Source organism: Neopelma chrysocephalum, unplaced genomic scaffold (assembly GCF_003984885.1).
Source record: "Neopelma chrysocephalum unplaced genomic scaffold, ASM398488v2 Primary Assembly neopelma1_105, whole genome shotgun sequence".
In the NCBI taxonomy this organism is placed as follows: Eukaryota; Metazoa; Chordata; class Aves; order Passeriformes; family Pipridae; genus Neopelma; species Neopelma chrysocephalum.
The window spans coordinates 1,101,199-1,112,622 of record NW_020897769.1 but is presented as its reverse complement, the minus strand read 5'-3'; the positions used below and the strand labels follow the sequence as shown (position 1 = coordinate 1,112,622).

The following is an 11,424-nucleotide window of genomic DNA, read 5'->3' as shown; positions in this document are numbered from 1 at the left end:
TGAGACACCCGGATGTGTCTGCTCGGGAAACTCCGAATTATTGTCTCCCACCCGCTCGCGGCTGCCGCCTTTTTTTTTTTTTTTTGCCCTTTATTTTTTTTTTTAATGTATTTCATTTTTTCCCCTCCCCGCACCCCTTTATTTCGTTACACAATGAAATTAAGTTTTGCGGGTTTATATCTTTTCCTTCCCCTGTCCCCGCGGCTTTATTTGAGTGGATTTTGCACTCACTGAACGCTTTTAATCTGCTCTTCCCCCGCATTTACGTTGGGGGGTTTTTTTGGAGCTCCTCACCCTTGCAGGGGAAGAGATTTTTTTGGGTAACCCACCTCCTTGCTAATGTGTTTCGCTTGGACAGTGGAACTCCTAAACTCCCTGCTGGCACATCCTCAGAGTTCCTGAGCTTTGGGATATCTTTGGGAATCACGCTGGTCCCTTACTCCCTGGAAATCACACTGTGCCGGTACCCACAAGGGATCAGGTGGCTTTGTAGGAGTGAGAATCCATGCAAGGAGGCTTTTGGAAGCTGGCACACGAGTAGAAATGGGATTGCTTGGTAACTGCACACTTAAATTTCCTTCTCCCAAGGCAAAATGCCCTCGGCGGTGCTGCTTATGGGCTCTGTGTAAATTGTGTTCACTTTCAGCTCTTCCTAAGTGCTGTTGTTTGTTCATTATTTATTCAAATGGAAGCTACAAATCTTCATCTTGCACGTAGAGGACAAAAATAATTAAAAAAAGAGATGTCAGGTAAAAAAACTACCAAAATAAAACGGTGTTTTTTTAGGAAATGTACCCAGCTACTGCTGTTACAAGTGACTAAGGAATAGAGAGATGCTGATGTACTATAGGGGCGTCTATTTTTAACCTTCCTTGCTTTGTGTGGCCGTTAATTTTTGTGGTTTCCTCTACCTGCAGCCACTTTGGCCTTAAAAATAAGACAATTTTTCAGGCAGCAAAGGGAAGGACAGGAAGAACATCCCCAGCCACAAAAAAAATCAGGGTTTGATGGCAGTTGTAACACCAGCATCAAATCTTTTAAACTGTGAATTGGCTGTGTTGTCTCACCCCCCTCTTCTCTGTCTGTTTGCCCTCCTGCAAAATAGAAGGGATTTCTCATTTTTAAGCCATTTTACTTGCTCTGTGAACCATTAATTAGGGGGATTTTCAGTATTAGGGGTTTGCAGCGAAGAGTCAACTTGGAAATTCATGCACCCAATGAAACTAAAAACTCACATGAATCACTAGTAGAGGGGAAAAGTCACTGTGTGCTTACTATTCTATGAGTGCTGTAAAACTGCTGTTAAATGCACTGTAGTTTTTTTGGGAAGCAAAAAACCTTGTGCAGCTTAAAGCTGCCTGAGTGACAGTGAGCTGCACACTCTTCCTTTTCTCAGCTAAGGAAAACCAGAGGGATGGCTTCATTTTATGGAACTTAGTGGAATATGTAATCTTAGGGTGGGATATCTATTTTCTTTGCTGGGTTTCACTGTGTTTGCACCTCTCTCTTTTCAGTTGAAAGTGGAAAATATGCCAATAAAGACATTATTTATGCTTATTTTCATGTGACTGTGGTTCCTGTCGTTAACTGTGGTATAAGGTGATACAAGGAACGTTTACAGGCTTTTTTTCTGCTTTTCCAGGATAAACCTGGTATTAAACAAAGGATGTTTTTACCATTTTCTCAACGCTGGCGTTGCCTGACGTCAGCACCTTGTTAATGATGTTTCCTGACTTTGCTCAACCAGTGCTTTTATTATGCATTTTGTTGGTAAACACATGGAAACCAACCTATTGTGGGGGATTAAATCAGCTTCCTTTTATATCAGCTCGCTTATAACACAACAGGGGCACATCCTAATTGTATCAAAGTAGGGGTTTGTGGGGTTTGCAATGTTCAAAATCAATGATTTCGATGAAACCGTCACCTCCTACCCCGGTGTAATTAGTTGATCCTTATAAAAGCCAGACCTTTTGATGTCTAATTCCAATCTTGGGGCAGTTTTGTGGAGCTCTGACACGTTTTCCATGCCTTGCAGTGACGCTGTGCCTGTTGGATGATGGTGGTGCCCGGGAATGCCCCGGTGATCCAGCAGGACCACGCTCTGGAGCCCGACCTCGGGAGAGACCCCCCGGAGCACCCTGCCATGGGTCCCGGCACGGAGCCCGCGCCCGAGGAGGTGGGCCCGGAGCTGGCAGAGGTGAGGAAGCTTCGGGAGCTGATGAGGAGGCTGGAGCTGGAGAACCAGCACCCCAGAAGCAAGAGCAGCAGGAACGTGCTCGGGACGACCGTGCCGGGGGAGATCCGCCCCGGCGTGGACAACCCCGGCCTCAACGGGACGGAGCTCAACAACAGCATCAACGCCATCAGCGAGCAGCAGGAACTGCAGATTATGGCGGATCTGCACAGCCAGTTGAGCAAAATAAGGCAGGAGGAAGGAGAGAACAACTGCTTCAAAAGAGCCGTGGATGCCCAGAGGGAATGCAGCTGCAACGGTGCCCCCCAGGAGGAGGTGCCTCCCAAGGATGGCACGGGCAGGTGTTCCCCGTGTGTGGATACAAGGAATGGCTCAGAGCTGCTGGGGGTCCATCCCTCAGCCAGAATCCACGAGCAGGATCCCAGGGAAAAGTGTGCAGACCTAGAAAGCCTTTCAAACAACGCGGATCTGGATGAAGTGAAAGTGTTAGAACTTGAGAACTGCACCGAGGAGGAGGATTGCTGGTACGTGTCTCCAGGCCTGGGGGGGGAGAGGGAACTTAGTGGGAGTTCCTGTGTTTGGGTGTGCAGTTACTTTTAAGGCTGTGAAGTGCTTTCTATTCATTTTTAGCAGTTCTCATTAGTGGCTCTCCTTATTTTTATATCCAGCATATGGGAACATTATTTTTAAAAGAATCAGTTTAACTGTAGGGCTTGTCTTTCCCCCTTTCTTCTTTCTGAAGCTTCCTTTCCCTCTAATTTTAATTATATATAGCTCATGCAGATGAATGAGCAACGAAGCTTTTAAACCTTGTAAATCAAATGCTGCCTTTCAATCAGAATTTTGTAAATAAGAATCCCTGGACCATGTGGGATTTGTGGCTTTTGCTGGTACCTGAGAAGACAAACCATTTCTCCAGGCTTTAGTGGGGGAGGGAACTTCCACTGCTGTGGGTTTGGGTGTGCAGTTACTTTTAAGGGTGTGAAGTGATTTCTGTACAGGCCTTTTATTTTCAGCAGTAATAATTCAGTTCTTATTCGTGGCTCTTCTTATTGTTATATCCAGTTTACCAGAACCTCATTTTTAAAAAATCAATTTAACTGTAGGGCTTGTCTTTCCCCCTTTCTTCCTGACACAGAAGCCTCCTTTCCCTCTTAAGTTTAATTTTACAGAGCTCATACAGATGAATGAGTAACGAAGCTTTTAAACCTTGTACATCAAATGCTGCCTTTCAATAGGAATTTTGTAAATAAGAATCCCTGGACCATGTGGGATTTGTGGTACCTGAGAAGACAAACCCTTTCCCTTTCCTGAAGGCTGTTTCTTTGCAGTGAACCATCTCTTTTGTTCAGAGACATGAACTGAAGCAGATCAATGATGTAATCCTGAACTGACCCGGCTCTGTGGGACTCTCCCCTCCACCAGCAGCCTTGGTTAGAACTTGTCTTATAAATCAGCAAGGGCAAGGGAAATTTAAAGTTTCAGTCTAATCCCAGCTCGTGCAATAGCTGTGACTTGGGATTTTGCCTTCCTATCCTCATTTTTTTTCTTAATTTTCTTAATTTTTAAGACTTTGAAGCCTCAGGGCTCTGCAAATTGGGTTCACATTTGTGTAGCCAGATGAATCTGGCAGCGAGGGCAGCCCTGCTGAATACAACCCAAACCTTCATTAGCTGTTAAATTGAAGATAAAGTTTGTGTTAATGGAGTGGGGCTCAATGAGGTAATGCCATCAACTCAAGCCTAAATTCAAGGTTCTGTTTAGAACAGGGTTCTTTTTTTCCTATGCAAGCTTATTTTTAAAACCCAAGTACTGGTTCTAACTTGATCCCTGAAATTCTTCAGTGTTTCTAAACAGCATTTTGAGCAGACTCCTTATAAATAAATAAGGGGAATATATTTAACAAGTTGAATTTGGAAGGCAGGCTTTATTATTTCCACATTAATGAGAGCAGCCAGTTTTATATTCATGTTTATATAGGACATGAGAGATTCTTCAAACTGAGTCTGGGATTTGCCCGGGCAGGGAATTGTTTGCAGGGCCATCAGGAGAGATCCTGTGCCCAGGAGCTCAGTTCTTTAACCTAAACTAATAAATCCTTCTTTCCCAGGTACCTTTCCCTCTAGACCTTGCAGGATCTTTCTGGGTTTGTTTCCTGTGTTTTCTTGGAATAGGGTAACATGTGGAAAAGAGGTGCCTTGAGGAGCTGGATAATGTGATGATACAAAGCACTTGTGCAAGTGCTGTTACCATAAATTACCTTTGATTATTCTGCATCTCTTCCATCTGTTCCCTTTTCCTCTTGTCAAACAAAACGTGGTGGAACAAGAAGCTCTTTTTAATGATGGCTTCTTGTTCTAGAGCTTGTTCTGAAAGTGGGGAAGGAATAATCAGTATTGTGTGCCTGTGCCCATTGCCAAATACCCCAAATTCTCACCATGACCATGTCTCCCATCCAGGAATTGATGCATTCCCTGAGCAAGAACCAAAAAACTGGGTGGAGGAGAGAGAGGGGTTTTTTTTCCAACAAAAAGGAAAACAAACAAACAAACAAAAAACCAACAAAACCCCCTTAATCTGTGGATTTAGGATCAGCTGTAATAAGGTGGCTTTGCTGATTGGGGGAATTTTGTCCTGCCTGGATGGAAGTTGAGCAGTCAAAGGGAATAGCTGACTTTGTTGTTGTGTTTTTAATATTATACATGAGGAAAAAAACTGTAGCTAATATTGATACATATCATGTGCACTCAGATACTTTCTGATGTTTGAAAATGACTTTGTTTTTTTCCTGTCACTGAATTGATAAATTGTAACAAGCCCAGTCCTTTTTGCTGGTGAGTTCTTTGATTTTTAGAGGTGATGTTTTACACCTGAAAGAACACTAAGAATTCATTTTGCATTCTTGTAAAGTCTGGAAGTGTTTCAAACAGGGGTCGAGGAGTGGGAAACTTTCAAAAAGAGACATTTTACATCTCACATCTTCCTCATTCTAGTTTTAAAAACAGGTGCCAACTTTAAGGTTGTTACTTTAAGGAATTTAAAAATCACTGGAAGGTAATTTTTATTGTGATATTGTGCTGTGACTTCTTAGCAGGTTGGAAACCTCTAGTGTGGATTTTTGCCACTTGATCTGGATTGGGAAGAGCAAAACCCCTTTCCCTGGGAGATGGATGGAGTGCTCAGAGGGCTTCTCTGGGGGTGCAGGTGGAGTCTCACTTCCTACCCTGTTTTGGGATTATTTGGTGTATTTGGCTGGAACTTGCAGCTGTTTCTGTGCAGCTCCAGCAAATGTAAGGCTTTGTTTTTAACAGATCCTGGCAGTGCCTGAGCTGGTGTGAAACCCGAGGCAGTGCCCCCCACCCACAGCTGTAACTCTGCCCTCACTTGCTTCCTCAGGGCCCTTTCTCAAATAGCTGCTCAAAATTGTAAATATCCTGGAGACCCAATGGGATGGAACTGGGCTTTCCATGCTTGGGAGTTGGGTGTGATGCTCCCCTCAGGCTCCTGAGCTGTTTTGGGAGGGCTGTTACCCAAACAGGAGGGGACAAACCAGATATGCTCCTGTTTGTCTTCCTCAGTATTTGCCATTCTCGGGTGCTCCCTGCGGTAGGATTAAAGTTGTGATTTTCTGTGTGTTTAGCTTGTTGTTTTTCATGCCCTCATTGGTGCTCAGCTGTTTGTTGTGCATTCCCCTGTTTTGTGGGGGTTTAGTTGTTTGGTGTTTTGTTCAGAGAATCACAGAATCTCCTGAGTTTGCAGGGACCCACCAGGATCATCGAGTCCAACCCCTGGCCCTGCACAGGACATCCCAACAATCCCCCCCTGTCCCTCAGAGGATCATCCAAACCCTCCTGGAGCTCTGGCAGCCTTGGGGCTGTGCCCACTGCCCTGGGGAGCCTGGGCAGTGCCAACCACCCTCTGGGGGAAGAACCTTTCCCTGAGATCCAACCTGACCCTGCCCTGGCACAGCTCCAACCATTCCCTGGGTCCTGTCCCTGGTCCCAGAGCAGAGGTTGGAGCTGCCCCTCCCCTGCCCCCAAGAGCTCTGCCCTCAGTCTCTTCTCCAGCTGAACAGACCAAGGGATGTTCCTTTTCCTGGTGAGACTTGGGAGAGAGAATTTCGACTTGGAGTTAAGATGAAATGATTCAAATTCCATCCCCCTCTGGACTATAAAATGTGCTTATTAACGAGAGAGAGATCAAGAAATAGCAAAAGTGAAAACCTTAAATTTTTTCAATGCTCTTCACCCTTTTTACTGGATTTTTGCCTCCGTCCCCTCTGATGGGATGAGAACCAGACTCTGTCTGTGCCTCACCTTGAACAGCTCCAGGTTTTCTCCTTGTTGGAAGGAACCAGGCCCGTGTTTGTGTCTGCCCTTTGTCCTGCTGTTGCTTAACAACTTGATCCCAGTGGTGAAGCTGCCTGTGGTTTAACGTGGGCCTTCAGATAAGCTCTTATGTATGTTCTGCTTCTTTAAAAAAACCACCACAAAACACACCCCAACAGTCACACAAACCCATCTCACAGAACCCCTTTACATTTCTTTTAAATTCCAGAGCTCCTTTTAGAGGGATATGTGAAATCTTCAGGGTGTGTGTGTGTGAATGCACAAGTCTGCTCAGCCTCATGTGGAGCCTGTTTTTTGTGGGGTGAGGAGGAGAAGGAGTCTCTGTCCCTCAGGTGAACCCCCTGTGTTGCTGCTAGAGCCATGCCTTGCACAGTTTGCATTCCCAAAAACCTTTCACTAACAAGTTGTGCTGCCTTTAGCTCAGTGTTTTGTTGTCTCCTGCTTGAATCCGTGTTCAGGTGGGGTGCCCTTGAGTTGGTGTTTGCAGGGAGGAGGAGCATGGTTTGCTCCAAGAATTACTCCTTAGGATTTTCCTGGGAGTTCCCTGGTGTTCCCTGGATTTTCCTGGTGTTTTCAGCCTTACTCTGTGTCCAGTGACCTTCTATATTCATGTTTTAAGGTTTTTAATTCAGTACTGGAGATATCATTGCTGTTAGCTGATAGGGAAAGAAATTCTGGAAAAGCTCCACCAAATGAGGATGTGGTTCTGCACAAAATCCAGAAATTATACCAACACATCACCTTGTGCCTCTAATTTGGGGAAGAACTTGAACTCCCTGATTTGTACCTTCCCCATGTCCTGTTTCCCTGCGATCTCTCCTTGTGACAGGACTCTGCTGGCAAGTTGGATAAGGCTTAAAAGCAGCAGTTTGCAAGGTCTTATTTTCTCAGCCTGGTCATTTTATTCCAACCTTCTCCAGGTGTTTTTAGCATTAAATAATGTCCAGGTGCTTTATCCCAATGTTTTCCTGGCTCTGGTGTGAGGAGCATGTGAGGTGACCCATGGAATGTGTGACACCTGCCTCGCTGGGACACCCTCTGAGCTCCTTCCAAACCCTCTGGGCAGCTTTGTGGGAGCATTCCCAGACCCACCTTCCTTGCAGAGTCACCTGGAAAGGAAAACCTCCCTGCTCCTGTGGCATTGAGGGCAAAGCACAACCTGAATTCCTGGTGAATTCCTTCCGCTGGCAGAGGCTGAGTGACTGAGGCCTCAGGGAGCTGCTCGAGGCCTTTGACTCCCTGGACATTTTCCATTGCTGTAAAACGAGGGGTGGGCAGGGGAATTGCTCAGCTGGGGTGCCAAAGAGGTGGAGAAAAGGCTCTGGATGTGCTGCAGATGCTGCTCAGCACCAACACTCAGCTCTGGACTTGTCCCCCGAGGTGCCTTTTGATCCTTGTGGCGACTCTTGGCCAGGTCAGGGAATTGAACTGGTTCAGTCCTTAGAGCTGCTGGGACTGACTGACCAGATCTGGGGGGGTTTGTTCAGCAGGATTAGTCCCTACATAAACATGAGAAAGTGTCTTTGGGGGGGTTTGTTCAGCAAGATTAGTCCCTACATGGACATGAGAAAGTGTTTTTGCAGTATCGTTTTTCCCCCTTTCCAACTTTTCCCAGTCTCAAAGCTCAGAATGTTTTTGTGTGGAGTGTTCTCCACAGGATCTTTCTCCTTTTTCCCTCTGATGTTTCTATCACTTCAGAACCTGGACAGTGTTGTCTCCCTGTGCCTTGTCTGTGTTGGTATTTCTGTTCAGCAGGAGTGTTTAGATTTGAGATTAGAACAGCAAAGCACAGTAATAAATCTGAAAGTGAACTCTCTGGAGCCTGATATGGAAAGGAAAGGAAAATAAATGTGTTACCTGTTTGAAATCCATGCTTTATAGAGGAACCCAGCTGCCTTTTAGTACTTTATGGAGGTGTATCTTCTAAACCTGAATGGTTCTAAACACATTTAGCTGCCTCAGAGGTCTCTCTCCTTGCACAGTGTGTAACTCAAAGGTTTGGAAATCAGGGGAGTGTTTGCCATTTTTGGAACTGCTGCAGCTACTGGTGCCAAGTGCTGTGGAAGATGTATAATACACCAAGCTCAAAAATGAACTTCACTTTATGGTCAGTTTAATTTGCTAATGTCCTGGTTCTGGAGCTTTCTGCAGCCTGAATTCTCTTCTTAGCATTTATAGACTATTCTGTGTGATAAGGATTTGAAATTCTCAGCCCATCCTGACTTTTGCACTCTTAGAACTGCTCTGATGTGTTATTTAATTGGGAAGGTGCTTTTTTTTCGGTGCATTTGGTGAAGCTGAGAAAGTTGTAATATTTCCTACATTCCTGCGGGTCTTGATTTGGAGCAGCAATTTCAAAATCAAACAATAGCAGCCATGAAATCCTCCTGTGATGTCGAGTCCAAAAGAAAAATAGTATTTCTAGAAGATGCTTTGCTTTCAGCACTTTGGTTTATGTCAGAATAAAGTGCAGAGAGTCCCACAAATGATTTTTGAGTGCCTGCAATCTTAATGGAGGAAAAATCTCACCTTGTGCTTGTGGCACAACTACAACCACTTGGCTTTTACCAGAGGTGTTTGTTGTAAAATACCTTGTGTGGGGAAAATAAAACACAAACTTCAGTCAGGAAAAAAATAAAGGTATTTTATCTAAAGGTTTCCTCTCAGCAGCTGGAGAAAATCTCCCTCCTGTTTCATAATTTATGCAGTAAAACCCCAGTACATCAAACTGGGACTATGAAAACAGGGAACCTGATGCCGTGAAATCAAACCAGAATTCCTCTTATTTTATCAGAAGCCTGTCAGTGCTCCGAAAAATTGTGTTACTTGACTGAGTTTGGGGGAAATTGTGAGTGAAAGCATCTCTTGTCAGCTGAAAAATGAGAGTCCTCTGGCAGCCAGGGAAAAGATTCTGGCAATCCCACAAGTGTTCCGTCCTCAGCTGGGATATTCCTGGGAACAAACACGCTCGGAGCCATGGAAGGAGCTGGGAAGAACAAGGACTGCTGAAGTAGAGCAGGATTTTCTCCCTTAACCTAAAATCTGGGAAGAACAACGTGACCTGCCCTAAGGAGGCTGTTGGCCTCTTTTTATGTTTGATGGTTTTACTGCTCCTTTTGTGGTCTGAGCTGTAAAATAAATCCAGAGGGAGGGAGCACTTTTTGCTTCCCGGGTTTTATTGGATCTGAGTGGTTGTAATGCTCGTTTTTCCATGAAGAAGTGCTGGGGGGTGTGGGGGGAGGTGGTCTTTCCTAAAAGGTACCTTTGGAGATTCAGGAATATTTGTGTTCATGTTTATTTTGGCAATAGCAAATTGGCAGTTGGATTTTTTTTATTATTATTTTTTTGTGGTTTTGTGTAAAGCTTGGCATGGAAAAGCTTCTGTATGATACAGGAGTGAAGAGGCTGAATGTCTACTCCCTGAAAAAGATGGATCTGGCTGTAAAGTCATGAGTGGAGTGTCAGGAGGCAATAAACAGGGAATAATGACTTCCCACAAGTGACAAAGAGTATTTGGAGAGCTGTTGCACACAGAGCTGCTCCAGCTGGAAGCCCCAAACTCCTGGGAGTCTCAGACAGTTTTCTGCTTTTAGATGGACTTTTTCCATACTTATCCCTACCTGGATACAGGACAGGAGACAGAGCAGTAGGTCAGGCAGACATTTGGCTGCCTGTACAGTATTTTAAGTCTCCAGGTTGTGGGTTTGTTCTATTTTGGCCAAACAGTGCTGGAACTGAAACCCCCACGGTGTGTCCGTGTCCTTTAAACACCAGGGCTTTCAGAAGTGAAGGGGAGAATGACTGAAATTTCTGCTGTTTCATGTTAGTTTTGGTGTGGAAAGGAGTATTTTAGTTGTTGAACATGAATAGTCTGTCAGAGAGGGAGTAACTGGAGCAGAAGGACTCACCTGCCTTGCTGCAGGAGCGTCAAGAGCTGTCGCTGGGAGAGAGAGCAGGAGGCAGCTGAAGCACATGCAGACATTCCTTGGGATCTTAACACCACCCTCACGGTCCCTTTATGCTTAAATATTGGCTTTTGCACTGCTGAAGGGGAAGTGTGGGTGCAGCAGTGTGGGATGAGCCCTTGGGAGCACTGGGAATCCTGCAGTGTGGCTGGAGGGAATTGGCTGGTGGGTTCTTTGTCACCTCGGGGCAGGTCACAGGAGGGGAGGGAGGGGGGGCAAACCCAGCAGTTGTGTGAGCACTGAGGGCCTGGAAGAACTCCTGTCTCTCCCAGGAGGCCTGGGGGTGGGAATTCTTGGTGCTGAAGGATCAGCTGGGCCCGGGGGAGGACCCCAGAGCCAGACTCCATGTCCTCAAATCCCAGAATCCCATTAGGGTTTGGGGTGGGAAGGACCTTAAAGACTGTCTAGTTCCAGATCTAGGTCGAGGTCTCACTGCCCTCTGCATGAGGGTGTTCTCTAAGTGATGTGCAAGAATTAAACCCACTTTTTATTGTTTTTATGTAACTTATTAATGAATTCATTTAATTAAAATTTTATTTCTCTTATTTAATATTCCAACTGGAACTTGGTGAGGGGGGAGCGTTCAGGCCCAGAACACTCCCACAGAGGGACTGGTTACTTTCCAGCCTTGAAAAGGCTTTTTCCTGGACTAAACTTAAAGGAGGGGCTTGAAAGGACTGATTGATAGAGATGTAATATATATATAGTTGTTTTTAGCTTGTATAGTATTTATTTGTGTAAATAAATGTATATACTTCCCCTTCCCCTATAGAAGCCTCTGGCCTGAAAGTTTCTCTTCAGTAGTGTTGGGATAATTGTGGGAGGGGGAAGTATATACATTTATTTACACAAATAAATACTATACAAGCTAAAAACAACTATATATATATTACATCTCTATCAATCAGTCCTT

General features: G+C 45.0%; 1 protein-coding gene across 1 annotated transcript in view; it reads left to right on the top strand.

The window, feature by feature from the left end:
• The first annotated feature begins 667 nt into the window (after positions 1-667).
• Positions 668-11,424, top strand: part of LOC113973681 (SLAIN motif-containing protein-like) — a 26,083-nt gene continuing 15,326 nt past the window's right edge. Inside the window, exons 1-2 of the mRNA XM_027696093.1 lie at positions 668-749; positions 2,047-2,759. Of these exons, the coding sequence (XP_027551894.1) occupies positions 2,057-2,759 (703 nt within the window). The 5' untranslated portion in view covers positions 668-749; positions 2,047-2,056. The remainder of the gene's footprint in view (positions 750-2,046; positions 2,760-11,424) is intronic.